General features: G+C 37.2%; 1 protein-coding gene across 1 annotated transcript in view; it reads right to left on the reverse strand.

Annotated features, from left to right (window-relative positions):
• Positions 1-17,759, reverse strand: part of CNTNAP2 (contactin associated protein 2) — a 1,419,793-nt gene that overhangs the window by 729,020 nt on the left and 673,014 nt on the right. Inside the window, exon 12 of the mRNA XM_063100985.1 lies at positions 2,015-2,134. Within this exon, the coding sequence (XP_062957055.1) occupies positions 2,015-2,134 (120 nt within the window). The remainder of the gene's footprint in view (positions 1-2,014; positions 2,135-17,759) is intronic.

Raw genomic sequence — 17,759 nt, forward strand, 5'->3', positions numbered from 1 at the left:
CATAAATGATTCTGAAGCATATCCAGATTTAAGAACCATTGGCTTTAAGCAGATCTCAATTTGAATCTTGCCTGAATGATATGGGCAAGTTATTTTGTAAAGGAAATTTTATTATTCTAACATACGCGATTTGCTTCTGTACTACTGCTTGCTTGTGACAGGGAACATAATTAGCGCCATTTTAAGTACATCAGCCATTTTAAGTAAGGCAGCTTCTAAGGGGTCATGTAGAGGAGAAATTTACTTTAACATATGCCATCTGCTTCTGTACCTGTGCTTTCTAAAAACAAATAAATGAACAAGGTAGCATAACTAACGCCACTTTGAACTACTCCGCCATTTCAGGCCTAGGCTGAAAAGTCCCTACGAGGGATAGCCCAGCTATACCAGGAAGGGCATGACTGCCCAAAGTACACCCAGTTCCAGGAACTGTCTAACCAGTTCCTTATCTATGGGCCACCTGGCCTAATCGTAAAAGGGGTGGGTTATTGGTCAATTCCCCAGTTCCTCGTCTGTGTACCACCCCACCGAAAGCCACCAATAGATTTAAAAGTCACCTCAGGTGACCAATAAGCTGTGTACAACTCATCCTGTTGCCAAAGTCTGCCTACCAAACTGTATAAAAAGTGCTTGTGTTAAGAGCTCGGGGCCGCTTCTGTCCTGAAGATGGAGTGACCCCAGCATGCTGGAATAAAAAAAACCTCTTGCTTGATTGCAGCGATCTCTGTCTCCTGGTCTCTGCAAAATGAGCCTTCCCAACAAGTAAGATTCGTGCTTTCGGGCCAGTCTTACAATTTAACTCTCAAAGCCTTTAAACTAAATAATAATACCTAACTTTCAGTAAATTTTATGGAAAGTTTACTCTATGTTAGACAATATACTAAGAATCATAAATGGATTATCTTATTTCATTCATATAATAATGCTTTGAGGTAGGTATTATTATTAATCCATTTTGCAGAGGCTCACTGAATTCAGTAAAGTTAGTAAGGTGACCAAGATTACACATCTGATGATCAATGGAGCCAGAATGCAAACTCGGATGTCTGCATAAAGAATTGATCATAGTACCTGACACATGGTCCACAGTCACAAGTAGCAATCATCATCAATAGTGTCAGGTTATCATTATCCTTATCATAATGTGCCTCAGGAGTTCACATCAAATGCTGATCCCCTCCTAGAGCCACAAAAAATAGTGCATGCTTCACACCCTTTTCTGGATTTTCAGAGGATTAGAGTTTGACAAGTATCTGATAGAAAATTTGCTTTTATCTTAGAGATCTGTACATACAAGAACCTGCAATCTCATTTCATAGTCCTGAAATTTAATAAGGAAGTGAAGAAAAACTAGGTTATCTTTCCAAGTAGAAAACCCCAAGTAAATTTCATGAAAGCTTCAGGTAATATTCACTATTGCCAAAATGGGATTTCAGTACCCCAAAAAGCTCCTTCTATAATTACGGAGAATAGAGGAAGGTCTAGAGTGGTCTATAAGCTTTTTCTAACATGGACAGAGAGGAATTAGCTCATTGATACTGAATTTCCCCAATCTAGGTTACTAGTAGAGGCTGCTCATAGGCCAGTTCTTCCTGTGGACTTCAACCTTGCAATTTCAATTTCTGATTTTCACTTCTCCATATTATTAATTCTTCAAGTAAAAGGTAGACTTTAAAAAAAAATCAAGTGTCATAACTGGCCGGTTAGCTCAGTTGGTTAGAGCGTGGTGTTATAACACCAAGGTCAAGGGTTGAGATCCCTGTACTGACCAGCCACCAAAAAAAAAAACAAAAAAAAAAAAGTTCCAGTCTCAGATTCCAGGAATGAAATAAAAAATTTTATTCTTTTAGAAATATGTTTCACCTTTTTACCTAACAAATTCAGCAATATTTTGCTTATTAAATGTGGTAAGAATACAGCACCAAAGAAACAAACCATCAGTGGAACTATTTATTCTCAACACATAGAAAAGCAATTTTCATAAAACATAAATATGACATAGTGACATAGTTACCTGTCATGTTGCAGTAAACTTTCAGAGGCCCCAAAGGTCCACTGCCATCAGGATCTATCCAGTAGTAATTTGACGTCTGGCCCAGGTGTTTGTAGGCTTCACAGGAAGGCTCGTAGATAGCTGCAATGAAATATCCTACATGAGCACAGCACAACACAGATGCCTCCCCAGATAAATGCCCCCATAACACATCAAATGCTGGCAAATCACTCTTTTAGAGTATTTCCTCTTGTTAGAATGAACATTATTTTTTCTCTAAATTTAAGTTCATGACTTGGTTCTTTCTCTAAAAGTGCTTCTGACCTAACAAACAGAGATGGTGAGGTCAGGTCTAGCTTTATAGTTGGGGAAAGGACTCCAACCATCAATAGATTGTTAAACAAGTGTAATGTTTGTTTCGTTGGGGCTCATAATCATTGAAAAAACATTTAACTTACAGTTATTTATAGATATCATATCCTTACTCTAAAGGGCTTTATTTTGAGAAGTCATAAATATTGGCTGTTTCATTGGGCTATCAACGAAGAAATCCAAGAAATTTCCACCACCCCCCACCCCTGCCACACATGCACACACAAACATATTTTTTGCATAGTTAGTATACATTTTCCACAAATAGTATGTGATTTCTAATCTTCCTTTATCTCAGAAAAAAGTAGAAAAAAGAAATTTCCCTGATTCATTTTGTTTGTTACAGGTGCTTTAATTACATCAAATCTAGTTTGTGTAGAAAGCCAATGTTCATGTAATTAAATTATAGGTTATTTTCCATTATAACCTATGTTATAGGTTCACGCTCATGATAAATTTCTTTTTCTCACAGAGACTGCACCTGTTTTCGGAAGTACAAAATGGACATTTACATATCTGCTTTGTAGTTAGAACATCTAAAATGCTATTGAGAAAACTTTTTCTAAACAGCTCTATACTGATATTTATGGAGAATATGAAAGCTCTCTTCACAAAGCTAAGAAATATTTCTGGTAAAAGTCTGTCTATCTGATATGCACACACTGGAATGTTCGGGTAAAGTGCACAGGAGTCATACTTCCAGGATCTGTCGTGTGCTACATTATGAAATAGGAGGTTGGATTCTAGGACCTCCCTTTTTTACCTTCTTCTCTAACAAGTTCTCTGTGCCTTGCTTGGCTTTCTGTGGTTTTCTTGCTATAAGGATGTTAAATCTTCCATTCTATTTCATTTCAACAACAACACACCAGGCGAGAACATTTCTACAATTCTTTGATATACTTCTTCCTTCCTCCCTTCCTTTTGCAAGTAGTTATTGAGTGCCTACGGTGTGCTTGGCAGTGGGGTCGTCACTGCCAATACAGCTGTGAACAACACAGATAGAGACCTCTAGAGCAGGGTTTTTCACGGATTATTTTGGTTTTGTTTGTGTATAAAGTGCTATCAGAAGAGGATGTGTCTAGGAAGGTCAGCAGAGCCTATCCATCTTCTGCTCCAGAGTAATTACTATCACGCCTGCTTTCAATCTCCTAAGTATCTTACTGAGATAAGAAATTATATGATTGCTCTAATTTTGAACATGATACCAAGCAGAATATTGTAAGAAAAGGTAGGGAAAAGTATTTTTGAACTTGAAGCAGCAAGATGACGTAATTAGATGTAGGCTTTAGGAAGAAAACTCCATGTAGAAAACTGGTAGATTTTAGGGAAGTGATTCAAAATGTAGAGAGGATTTTTGGCATTTGTGGCCCACAGGCCAGATGGAAGATGACCAGCACTTGAACTAAAGCAACATGACAAAGGATAAAGAAGATGGGACTGATTCAAATGCTTTTAAGATGAACAAGACACAGAGGGAGTTAGGAATAATCTAAACTCACAATCCCTGAAAATAAACTAACTGCCTTATTAATTTTTCATAACCTCTACCCAGATTATTACAATTTTTATGTACAGCTTAAAATAATCTAGGATGTCAGTTTCAGATTCTAAAGTCTTCCTTTTAGTCCCTATGGCCGGTCTGCCATTAAAACCTTTCACCTATTTTTTTTTTTTTATTAAAGCATAATTGGTTATACATACTTGTGGGGTACAGAGTTGAATATCAATCCCCGAGTACAACATAAGGTGATCAAATTGGGATAATTAGTACGATCATCATTATACAATGTAATCATTCTTTGTAGCCCTTTACCAATTTCTCGCTAACCCCCCTCTCCTCCCTGTTTCCCACCTCTGGTAACAGTTCCGTTCTCTACTTTTGAAAGCTCAACGTATTATTATTTAGTAATTCATCATTCTTATTTCCTTCTGCCAAAACCCCAGTCATTGCCCTTATCATGTGGCAACCGGTTTACAATAATCGTTCTACCCAAATATCTCTTCTACCCGGTTTAATTGATCGTTCTACCCAAATATCTCTTTACTTTTCACCAAAGTATGCTTTCTAACTAACATTAGTCTAGTCTTAAAACATCACTTCCATTATGTTCAAAAATGTGTCAATGTTTCTTCAATATCTATGACTTTATGTCACAGATCTTCATCTCTGCATAGAGGAACTACCATGATCCTAATAGGTCTTCCATGGTTTCTGCAACTTGCCCATGTAAACCGTGTGCTCTGGTCAGGCAACATTGCCTCAGGAGCTCGCTTAACTCACGCTCACCCTTTCTGGGGTTGCTTTTATCTGAAACACACTACAAGTCTCTTTCTCAATCTACAAAGCTCTCAGTCAGAGTTAGTAATTAAGGCAGAAGTGGTAAGAGACTTGGCTCTGTGGTCAAACAGACTTGAGTTCAGATTTTCTCTCCACATAATACTACTTATATAACATTGGCAAAGTAACCTAACCTCATTTAGACTTGGCTGGAGAATAAGTATAATAGGCGGTGTTATGAGGGTTAGAGGAAATAATCCACATAGTTTGGATTACATAGTGTCTGATCCATGGTAAGCAAAGAATAGGTGGCATTTTTGGCATTTTTATTGTCAACATAATAATCGTTATTTAGGTCCCATTCAAATTCCTCTTTCTTAAGGAGACTCTCTCTAATCAATGTCTATATTGTTGTACAATGCAGGGCACTCATTGCTTATCTCATGTACTGTAATACTTGATGACAGTTGATTTAGAATTGCAGACTATTGTTAATTGAATTTCACATATGAAAATGTGATTTCCTGATAGATCTGCGAATCACCATGAGGGCAGGAGCTGTGAAATGTGGTTTTCTTTTCTACTGCATATAAACTAACATGGTAGTTGTTTAAGAAAAATTACCAGAACTGAATTTAAAAACTTATTTTGTTCTTCATCTTATTCTGATTTTGACAAAGGATTATTAGTTGGCTAACCAGAGAAGCATATGCATATTATAGCATGATGGAACGGTATGTGTAGGTAACTACTGCATTTCCAGGTAAGGATATAGGCGTTTTAACAAAGGCTATATATACACCTTAACCCAAGTAATTAACTGGTAGTAGATGCTGAAGGCATGTGGATAGGGGAAATTGGTTAATCAAGAAGTTTTTCTCTTTTTCTTTAAAGTGTAACAATTCTTCTGCTTGTCTTTAACCAATGACAGGACTGCTAGCTGTTTTTGCCTCATCAACATGAATAGGATATCAGGTACGTCAGTCAAACTTATGCATGTGTGAACATCACTTAGAGGGCCTGATAAGACAGGGTGTCCTGGACCTCACCCCGAAGAGTCTGACTCAGTGGACAATTTGCTGTTAAAACAGCTCCCAAGTGATGCTGGTGCTGCAGGTCCTCAGACTGCATTTTAAGAATCATGAAAAAAAAAAAAATTAAGTCAAGAAACGTAGACTAATTTTTTAATTTACATTTAAATATCAATAAAAAGTAGGTTACTGAAAGGCAATACAGTAAAATTTTAAATATGATAAGTTTAGAATGCTACCTCACTTCACTCAAAATAATAAAAATGAAATGAGATTCAAAACTTTAAATAAAAATACAATGTTCAAAGAAATATACTTGTATGAATGAAAATGGTTGAAAAGAAATACACCAAAACAGTAACTGTGGTTATCTTTGAGCAGTAAGGTTATGAGTGCTTTCAAACTTTTCATACTTTTCTGTATCTCCCACATTATTTTATAATGTGCATTTGTAATGTCACTTTGTTATTAAACATACGCCTTCAAAATATGTATCTGGAATCACGACCTGAGGCAAAATGGCAAGGATAGCTGTGATATAGTAAAATTGCATGAGTTTTAAAATATAAGGAATCGAGAGATTTTAGTTCAAATATCCTGTCTGCCACTTACTCTCTAGAAACTCTCCTTAACCTTTGTTTTTTAAAACTGTAAATTGAAGGCAGTAATACCTCCTTCGCCAAGTTATTGTGAAGATGAAATGAAATCACACACTTTGTAAACTAAAAAGAATTGGGTATATTTAATCTTTTATGCAGAGAATGAGCTAATGAAAATGTTTGCCCTGCACGCCCCAGCCAGTTAACTCCGTGCCCAGTGGAATCCTAGCTGAATTGCACAGTTTTTGCACATCAAGCCCCAGGAGATGACATAACACAACAGCCAAGGCAATAGCCACTGAAAAATGAGACGGGTCTGAGCCATCATCAATATTGGAGTTTTGCCAGTAGATGGCTGAAGAACAGAAAGGCAATTGGGCTGATGGCAAAATAAATAGACTCATCAAGTCCATGGATTTATTGGTAAAGTAATTTTTCTCTGTTGCAACTCCAAGTCCCAAATAAAAGGTCTCATATTATTCTATAAATCTATAAATAAATCTCAACTGTTCAGATATTACTGTTAAACACATTACCTTGAATTACAAAGCATGTAAAAACTCAGAAAGTGACAAATCCTAAATATCTTACTCATTTTCACTAAACAATGAATGTTGTCTGTGTGGCACCATATGCTATGTACAATGGAAAATGATAAAGTACTATTCTTGTCTTAGTTTCCTATTGCTGCTATAACAAATGACTGAATGCTCGTAACTTACAATAACTCAAATTAATTATCTTACAGGTGTGGAGATAATAATACAGTTAATAATAATGATACAGTCCTGGTCAGAAGTTTGAAGTGGGGTTCACTGGGCTAAATTCAAGGTGTCAGTAGGGCTATGTTCCTTCTGAAAACTGTAGGGAAGAACCCATTCTCTTGCCCTTCCTGGGCTGCAGAGGGCACACGCAGTCCTTGGCTTATTGCCCTGTTCCTCTTCTTCAAAGCCAGCAATGCCTAGTGAATCTCTCTCATGACGCCTCACTCTGATTCTCTGCTTTCACTATCGCATCTCTTTCTCTACTTTTAGGGAGCCCTGTGATTACATTAGCCATACCAAATAATCTGAATTAATCTCCTCAAGGGAAGTCCCTTAACTTAATCACAAAGTCCCCTTGTCATATAAGATGCACAGTGTCCATGGAGGAGGACATGGACATGTTTAGTCATGGGGGCATTATTTTCTCTGTCATAACTATATAAAAATAATATGATTGCTCTATTTAGAAAGCAACTTCTATCAAGCACCCAATGTGCTCTCAGTGTTGCTGGTTAACAAAAGAAATATTAAGCAGAATAATAAAGAATGATGGAAGAAAGAAGTCCAGCTTTTGCACTGAATTTTAAAGACTTCTATGGCCATGTAGGTTATGGCCATCAGTAGAACACTATACAACATATGCATCCTCTGCCACCCAGACCAGCTGGGGACAAGAAGAAAGAAGGGCTGTTAGAGCTGTGCTGACTGCTCACATGCAGACACAGCACGAAGCCTCCGCAGGACGCTGAATCAGTGGCAGAGAGAGAAGAGTAAGTGTTTAAGAGCAGAAATGTGCAGCAGGACTCATGCACTGGGAGGTAAAGCATGACTTAAAGAATGGTTAGGGTAAGGGGAGAAACATAAAGGGGGAGCTGTCCCCAAGGAGAAGAGCCAGAGCTCCGTGGATGCTGATGGAGGCTCTCGCGCCCCTTCCTCCACCTCAGGCTTGGAGAGAGGCAATTAGCGTGTGGCGTACAACCTTCTTGTTATACCTTGAAAAGCGTGTGGATCACTAGAAGTGGCTAAGAATTAACCATGTTGGAAAATTAATCATAAGTCCAAAATGAACATATACATAAAGGTTAACTTTGGAACATCGTAAGCAGTCTTCCTGATTGCACAGAAGAGGAAAAAGTTCACTTCTAATGACTTGATATAAAACTGGAAAATGCATAAAATAACTTTATACTTCATTTGCTGATAAATTACATAACATGACATGTTGGAGTATCAATGGTTTATGAATGCCTTCACTTTCCTGCTCTCTTATATTGGAGGTGGCCACATGTTTACCAAACACTTGTACTCATTTCATGTAGGGACTAGGTTTTAAGATGCTAAAAAGGGATAATGGTTTACTGGAAGCTTTACCTCTGAATGAATAAAGAAACCTTTTAATATAAAACATGGGTGTACCAGCAAAATAGTACTTATGGGCCATATTTGGTTTTGCGATGTTCAGTGTAGAATGGTCTCTGAGGCCCTCCTTATTTTGGTCTCTTTTTCACTAAATCACCTTCTGATCTTAATCCAGCTTTCAAAAATAATTTTCTCTATTGGAAAGAGATATTTCTCATTTGAAACTATGAAATTGACTTTCTGATCTCAATTAGGCTCTAGTGAGTTTGGTTAGAGAAACTAGTTTTCCCAGAATCTAATTATTCCTGTTAAGGTACCTACTGAGTTTTGTGTACTGCCAAGCTGAAAATCCAGAGAGGTGGCAATAACTTTGAGACCTTCCTCTGAGAATGCTCCCTAATTCTAGGACCATACAATTATTTTTAATTAGCACAATGTATGCTTCACAATACCTAAGTCTCTTTAACACTTGAATATTAACCTCATATGTTTTCTGTCTCTTTGGATTTTTTTTCAAACTTGAATGAATGCCCTGAGTAAACTGCATTATTTCCCCTAAGATCGATTGTCTTGTTATTGGCACACAGCAAATGATGGTAGGGAGAGAGTGGGTTTTAAAACAGGTTTTCTGCATGCTAATATCGTGTCATGCTCTTTCCATGAATATAATTTCTGCATGAAATGGTATTTATTATAGCCCCTTAATGTGTTCATTTGCCTGTCCCAGTCTCAAGGGGAAAGGGTAATTTAGGAGGGAAAAGAAGAAAAAGTTTTGATTTCCTGTTAAAAGAGCAACAGTTTGTAGTTCTATTACTCGATAAGTCCTTCAAGAGTTTTTTTTTTTTTTTGTAAATTAGAGCAAAATCCACTTTTATTGTTTTATTTCTACTCTCTCCCTTTCCCACACCTGTACCATTTCTTCCTCTTGTTTGTTCTTTCCCAAGTCTCTTCATTATTTGCACTGGCTGCAAAGCACTAGATTAAAGAAAACAATAGTCTATACATTTGCAACACTAGTCACAAAACTAGAACTCTTTGTCTCTATATCATTATGGCTTCCATATTCCTTTGTGACATCAATATCCATTCTTGGTATTCTTTGACCCTCACTCCACAGAATAGCGAATTGTCCTGTATTACATGACTAACCCTGGACAATGCTACCTGTATTTTACTTAGCATTAGTTTTTGGTTATAGAAGACCACAAAAGGGGTAAAAGCCTACAAAACCAGATGGACATACTTCAAACTTGTGCTTCCTCATTTTAATAGGTCTCCACAATGGAGCTCAGCATCGCCACTCATCCCTTGCTCAGATCCTATGGAGGCTGCCAGTGTTGTCTCTTTCTCTGTCTACTTCATCTCCCATTCCCATCTCTAATCTTCCCCCTCTCGTTTTCACTGTGTCCCAATAAGACCGAGAATACTGACTTAAATTGTGATAGCACCTATATTTTCCTTCTTCAGTATAACTCTGCACGAGACAGATCCTTCCTCTTTTGCTTTTACTAATTAATTAATTAAAAATTATTAATACTTAGTAATGTGGTACTAGTATCTAGCACTATGTCTTGTACTAGGAATAAAAAGTTAAATGTCATAGATCCTAGAGCTGGGACATTTGCTATCTAATATATGGGCAGGCATGTTAACAGATAAAATACTGTATGATTTGCTGAATGTGATCAAAATGTATGAAACAAAGTACTCAGAGACTTTAGGTAAATAGTTGAATTACTTGATTTAGGACAGGCTGGAGAGGTTTTACTTGTGAAGTCATTTCGAGCTGAGTTTCAAGGGATGAAAAGGAATTTGCAAGGAAGAAGAAAGGACCAAAGAGAGAAAGACCCCTCTTCACTGTTTTCCCCAATGCCATGGTATCCCGTGTCCTCAGATAATTTAGGATAATGGTATTTTTTTCTTCTTTCTTTTTCCCATTGCTTCCATCTTCTCTGTTAGTCTGGGCTGATCTTTTCTCTATTGGTTGAGGGGGAACAGAAAGAAAATATGCATGCCACGCACTGGTCCCATTTCTTAATCCAGCTTAGGTGGTAGAGTTCGGATATGTTTATCCCCGTGAGACTCATGTTGAAATCTGATCCTCAATGTGTCAGTGCTGGGAGGAACTTGGGTCACGGGTGGTGGTGGAGGATCCCTCATGAATAGATTGGTGGAGGAGGGGCGGGTAGTGAGTGAGCTCTCGCTCTATTAGTTCCCGGGAGAGCTGGATGGAAAAGGAGCCTGGCGCCTCCCCCACCCTCTTGCTTTCTCTCTCCACGTGATCTCCTTGCACCCTCCTGCTGCCCACCATGAGTAGAAGCAGCCTGAGGCCTGCACCAGATGCAGCTGTCCCTGAATCGTGAGCCAAATAAACTTTTTTCTTTATAAATTACCCAGTCTCACGTATTCTGTTACAGCAACACTGGGGGAACTTCTGTTTTTTCACCACCTGCACTTTAACCCTTCAAGTCAGTGTTATCACTGCTGCCTCAAGGTCAAGAATGCCAGAATGCTCTTGAGGCTGGCTGGTTAGCTCAGTGGGTTAGAGTGCAGCCTTAGAACACCCAGGTTATGGGTTCGAATCCCCATGTGCCAGACACACACACACACACACACACACACACACACTCACACACACACAAAGAATGCCATTGATATCTACCACTGACTTTCACTAAGTCCCCATTCTCTGTGATTTTAGTAGACTCTGTCATTGTTGGCTGTCTCCTTGCTGAAAGGTATCCTTCTCTTAGTCTCTGTGCTCTTACATTTATGTTTTCTCCTGCCTCTTTGACCATCCTTGTGTCCTTCACCATCATGTTCTGCTCCTGGCCTGAAGAGAGAGCTATTTTCTGAGGCTTTTCCCCAAGACTCTGTCTCTGCCATCTGCTCAGAGCAATTCATTAACTTGTCTGAAATTGTTCACATAGGAAAGGGAACAGCCAGGATTTGAACAAAGGATTTCTGACTACATGGTTCCTCCTCTTAAACATTATGCTGAATTGTGTATACTGATCTCATTGAAAAAAGGTTCTTATTGTTGAAGAGTGTGTCTCACTAAGAAAACATCTCCTGAAGGAAGAGTAAATTTTTCTTATTTATATCTGTGTGTGTGTGTGTGTGTGTGTGTGTGTGTGTGTGTGTGTGTGTGTAGGAAGAAAAAATGGGGTGAAGAAGTTCTCCAATTGTTTTTAGCTAAAGAAAACCTGCTTAGTTTATTGGAAAATCAAATCTGTTTCCGATTAGAAAGTGCTAAGTCCAAATACAAACTTTAGTCATTTTGAGTAAAGTCATCCTGATAATTCAAATAAAAAAGAAAACTATATTTGATACATAATAATATAATTATATAATTATAATTTACATCTTAAAATATTTTTACTATAATTTATCGAATGAAAACAAATTACAAGATAGAACTAATTATAAATGTCAAATGAAGTCTTTGGAATTTAATAGAAAAATAAACTATTAAAAAATGTGAACATTGAAACTTGAAAATAAGAGAGGTTTTTTTTTTTCCTACAGCAGAAAGGGTTGTGTCTAAATTGCTGTGAAACTCAAACCCAAAACAAACACATTACATCCCTTACAAATAAAAGCCATCAGGAGGAGTCACAGAGTGAGATCTCTGGATCAAGAGTCAGAATTCCTATTTTGTTTCCTGGTTCTGTAACTTCCTGTCCATATGACTTGGATTGTTTGACACAACTTTTCTGTGTATAAATTTTCTAATGTTAGGAATAAGGAATTTGATGAGATGATATCCAAGTTTCATTTTGGCCAAGTGCTCTATGATGTTAATAGTGTATGGTCCATATTTCAAAAGGCCATAATAACCTGAGTATTTTTGTTAAGCATTTACTATACCTTGTCTATTATTTAAACATGGGTGTAGTGATTAAGACATTACCGGTGATTTCAGAGCTCTTCTCTCAATACTAAAATAAGATTTAAATATAGACCATCCTGTTAGAAAATAGAGAACATACCCCAACAGATTAAGTTGAAATTCTTTGGTGAAAACTGAAATAGGATGCTACTATTTACTTTAGATTTAGGATAAAGGACTTTCCTCACAATTGCTTTCTCCAACTACTTTTGTGATATGAGGATTATATAAATGTATGCTTGTCTTATAATAGGACAGGCCTCAAAGTATCAGACTATTTCTATGATTATTAAATGTGACTTACAAAACTTCCTGTTGCTTGAGGTCCTGTTAAAGCCATCTCAGAAACAAATAATGGAATTGCTAGTCTTCAAAATAAGCCACTTCAGTAGAGATTAAGGGGGCAATAACTTCAGCTTTTTTTACACAGCCAAGACCCAGGAAAGTAATAATGTTTTTAAATATTCCAAACTGTTGAAATATCTGCCACTAATCTAAGCACATTGAAGCTGCTGCATTAAACTATTCACAGTGTAGTAGAAGCTTTTGTGGACTTTATTCTGCCTTAATTGATCCTATTGACAGCAGAGGGAAAGACAGGAAAAAAAATATGCATTACCACCTAGTAGAATAATTGACATGACAATGATGTGCCAGGGCCATTAGGAGAAAACTATACTACGTTTGCTTTCTCATTTAAGAAGAAAGGAAGACCTATACATTTTTGAATAATGTTTATCTTAATGCATGTAAGAACCATGCCATACTATTTTTCTATAACCCTATCTAACAGCACAGTGCCTGGCACTCATGAGTTGGTCAATAAATGCTCATTGAATATTTAAGTTCTGTGTTTTTTTTTTTATGGAAAATATCTTATTTCCAGATAAATTAGTGATTTCTTACAGCATTGTGGTTTGTTCTAAGTACACTTTTTTTTTTAACTGAATAATTTCTTCACTTCTGTCTTTACTTGTTAGTTCAGCTGCAATTTAATATCTGTTGTGGCTATTTACAGAAGAGGATAGTTTCAGAAAGTGTTTGCCCAGTTCTGCTGTTGACTGGCATTGTTTGTCCTCAGGGGCCAGAGGCTACACAAGAGTTGGCGTTGCTGCAGAGTGTGTTTCCTACACCAACCCCCTCCTTTCTCTTCCGTTCAGTTTGAAACTTTCTTCCACTTATTCTCAGTGCTCTCATAAAGAGAACCCAACTGAAAAATAATTCTGAAAAGCCAAGTAATAATATTTGTTCATTACAAATTTCAATCTATGATCAATATGAGTGATTTCTACAAGCATTTATTTTGTTAAAAGTGTAAGAATAAGGAATTATATTTTTAAGTCTATGTAGTAAGTATTCATTTCTTATAATATAGTAAAACTCTAAAGCATGAGAGAAAATGCTTGCACACTACACAACAGACAAGGGGCTAATATCTGGAATATATAAGGAAGTAAAATAATTCAACAGCAAAGAAACAAATAACTGAATTAAAAAATGGGCAAAGGACCTGAACAGACATTTCTCAAAAGAAGACATACAAATAAATGGCCAACAGGCACATGAAAAAGTGCTCAAAATCACTAATCACCAGGGAAATGCGAATTGAAACCACAATGAGATATCATCTCACTCCAGTTGGAATGGCTAATTATCAACAAGACAGAAAATAAATGCTGGCGAGGATGCAAGAAAAGGAAACCCTCCTACATTGTTGGTGGGAGTGGAAATTGGTAAAGCCACCGTGGAAAACAGTGTGGAGTTCCTCAGAGAACTGAAAATAAACCTACCTCATGACCCAGCTATTCCACTGCTGGGTATATACCCACGGGAAATGAAATCAGTATATTACACCTGCACCCCCACGTTTATCACAGTGCTATTCACAACAGCCAAGAGATGGTATCAACCTAACTTCCCATCAGCAGATGAATGGATAAACTGTGGGATATATATATATATTTATACAATGGAACACTATTCAGCTATAAAAAGAAAGTATCCTACCACTTGCAACGGCATGGACGGAACTGGAATGTTACCTGAAATAAGTCAGGCACAGAAAGATAAATATTGCCTGATGTCACTCATATGTGGAATCTAAAAAAAAAAGTGGTTCTCATGGAAGGGAAAAGGAGAGGTCACATAGTCTCTCTGGAGTTATTTTGCATTATAAAAAGAGGGAATTACATCAATTTGTGAATTTTCAAACTGGGTCCCACGGAAGCCTTAGGCTCACAGTAGTTCTTCGGAGATTTATAGAAACAAGAGAGGGATATTCCCCAAACAATGAAGGTTTAAGTGATGTGATCCTGTCCATTACTGGTTTAGTTTGTGGATCAAGATCATGCCTATTATTTTATTTGATGGGGGAAAATGTTCTTGGGAAAAAAAGGCGTAAAAACTCTGGACTAGATCTTCTTCAGGTCCTTTTTCATTATCATATAGAAGGTAAATGAGGAGAAGGAAAGAAAGTGAGAAAATCTTCCATATTAACCTTTATAACAATAGGAAGGTAGATCCAGATTTTCTGGAGCCTGAAGTCAATAACATTCGGAAGCTCTCTTTAAAAAAAAAAAAAGAAATATTCAGATAAAAAAAAAGTAAGTATAAAAGTAGACAGTGAGAGTGTGCTTAGAAGTCATTATCCATACCAGGATGCCTAGCAATAACTTGAGGATAAATGAAAATGAGTTCAGAGCACATAAATATAGTCACTAACCTTAAATTTAATGTACCCCTAGCTCAAGTTCAGGTCAGCCAGATGCCAAAAGTGCTTGAGGCTACACCAAAGCTCTCCAACAAGTGATGGAGGAAAGTCACAGTGAAAAGGGACAGAGGTCTTAGCTAGCTGCAGTTAAAATGATCTTATCTTTGCAAAATTTACATAAACATATTACAGACCGTATGAACATGCCCTACACAAGTGAGAGGCTCTGAAGCCTGTGCTCTATTAGCTTCCAATTTAATTTCCCCTGAGAATTAAAGCCCCAGTTTCTTCATTTGTGAACTGTGGATAATTAAAAATTAGAAAGATTTAGTAATTTGCCAAAGTCACACAGCTAGTCAGTAAATAGTCCTGGATTTCAACAGGTGCTCTGCCTTCAGAAGTTATGTTACCTCTGCTGTACAGCACAAACTCCTACCGTCCCACCTGCTTTGCATGGTACTTTTTCCCTTGCAATAGTCCAAATGTCTCCCTAAGCAAATTCTTTATTTAAGAGACAAAAGAAGAGGAAAAAGGGAAAAGGATATCTGCTTTAAATGATGAAGTGTGTGGTAGGTGGGCGAGCACTCCAGTGACAAATGAGAGTTTAGTTAATTAGACTATTAGAGTGTTGGGCTGTTGCCATTGTGCTGGGGATTTCTAATTAGACATCACTTTTGCAATAAGGCTATTTTGAAAATTAAGGTGTTGGGAAAAACACTTGATAGTCATCATCTCACTCTTAGAATTTCAAAGTACATGTGGACCCAAACTACCCGAAATTCAGAAAAAGCTTCATGAGGAAATGCTATGTTGCTGGTTCGATCACTGGCATGCCTATTATCTGGGCCAAACCCAATCCGTTGCTGGATGATTTAATCTAAATCGCTAGTGATTAAGTGAGATAGCATATATAAAATATCTAGCATTGTTCCATTTCTTTTCTCTTGGTGAACACAGAAAGGCCAAACTCATTTTAATCATTAAACACAATATCAAAAGGATAGGAAATATTCTTTAAAAAAGTTTTATTCATTTCAAGATCAAATAGAAATAAGTCGAGTGTAACCAAAGTTTTGAATAACCCACACTCCACTCACCTTACCTTCCTGGGTACAACTGGAAATTGGCCATACTGATTTCTTGCCTAATGTACAGTGAGACCTCATTTTTCTGACATCATTTGGGAATGAGCTGTTCATAGATCCACAGAATTTTAGAGCTTGATAAGACCTTAGAGATCATCTCATCTACCTCCCTCATTTTAAATAATTATAATCATTGTAACAACAACAGCTGTTTGAGCTCTGACTACGTGTCATGTTCTGTGTCGAGTGTTTTGTGAGCATATGTCATCTGTCTTTCATAGTAATCCTATGAGGTAGGGATTTCATTCCATTTTACAAAGAAAGAAAGTGAGGCTTAGAGAGGTTTAAGTAGGCTACATAGTTTGAAAGTAATGGAACAGGATTGGATTTAGCTCGTAGCCTCTGTTCTTAGTCACTATATTATGCTGAGAGTCAAATATGTCATATGGATTACTCACCCAAAGTCACTCAATTATTTAGTGTCAATTACCAGACCTGATTTTCTATTCTCACATTCCCCTTGCATCATACAGACTTTAATATAAGGGAATCTTTAACATACATAAAATGTTTTCCTTGCTGTAAGCACTAAAACTCATTTTATTTTAACTATTTTTAGTGAAAATCATTCTAAAAGTTATTGCAGTTTTCTTCCCCCTTAATATACATTAAATATAATAGCCATTTCTTGCTGACTCCGGTTTCACAATTACCTACATCAGTCATTGGATTATGCTGTACCAACATGACACGTTAACCAAATGATCCCAAGAAATTTTGTTTCATTGACTTGTAGGTTTCCCATTTTACATGCAGCAAATCCTTCCTGTGCTGTTACTTGGGATGTTATTTATGTTGCTGTTGTGTAAATTCTAACTGCATTTTTTTGTGTCCTCACACACAGAAATATAAATTACTCTGCAAAGGCTCAGGGGTCAGAGTGTGATGATCTGGGGATCAGAGTGGCTGCAGAAGCAGGTTTCAAAATGAGCAAGTAGGAGGGGTTGAGACTTGAGACAACCAGGTCTTCAAAGAACTTGTGGACTTTGATTTAGTCTCAGAGTAATGAGGAACATTTGAAGGAGTTTAAAGAAGCAGGATGAGATGATCAAATTTTATTAAAAATTCTCTTTGGTTGTGGTATGAGACTGGACATGAGAGAACCAACAGTGGAGTCAGAAAGAGCTGTTAAAAGGCCATGGCATTACTTTGAAATGTAATAAGCAAAGAAATACAAGTTTTTGACTACGTTTAGTGATCTCAGCCTCTACTAGATTGTAGCTGGAGGTTCATATTGTCACCCCATTAGAGTCATTAAGCAATCATAGTTGGCTTATAAGGCTGTTCTGACATTTGATTTACTTTCCTGGTGTACAAATGTAAAGATGTATGATGGCAGGGGCAAAAGAACACAATTCAGCATTCCAGAATCTCAATTTGGGGAGTAGTCCAGTAAAATTCTAGGATTATCATAGTGGTTTCTCAAGATGATATTAGTGAACGGTCAGTGTCACCGTTGAGCACCTGGACTCTGAAGCCAGGATAGTTTGGCTCTGGCTGCTTCTCCTAATTATGTTCTCTGTAAGCTTCAGCACATCCATCAAACTTGAGTAGCTCAGTTCCCTGGTCCATAGAATGGGATTGGTAGTGTTATCCAACTTGTAGATTTTGTGAGC

This window comes from Cynocephalus volans, chromosome 6, assembly GCF_027409185.1.
Source record: "Cynocephalus volans isolate mCynVol1 chromosome 6, mCynVol1.pri, whole genome shotgun sequence".
Lineage (NCBI taxonomy): Eukaryota > Metazoa > Chordata > Mammalia > Dermoptera > Cynocephalidae > Cynocephalus > Cynocephalus volans.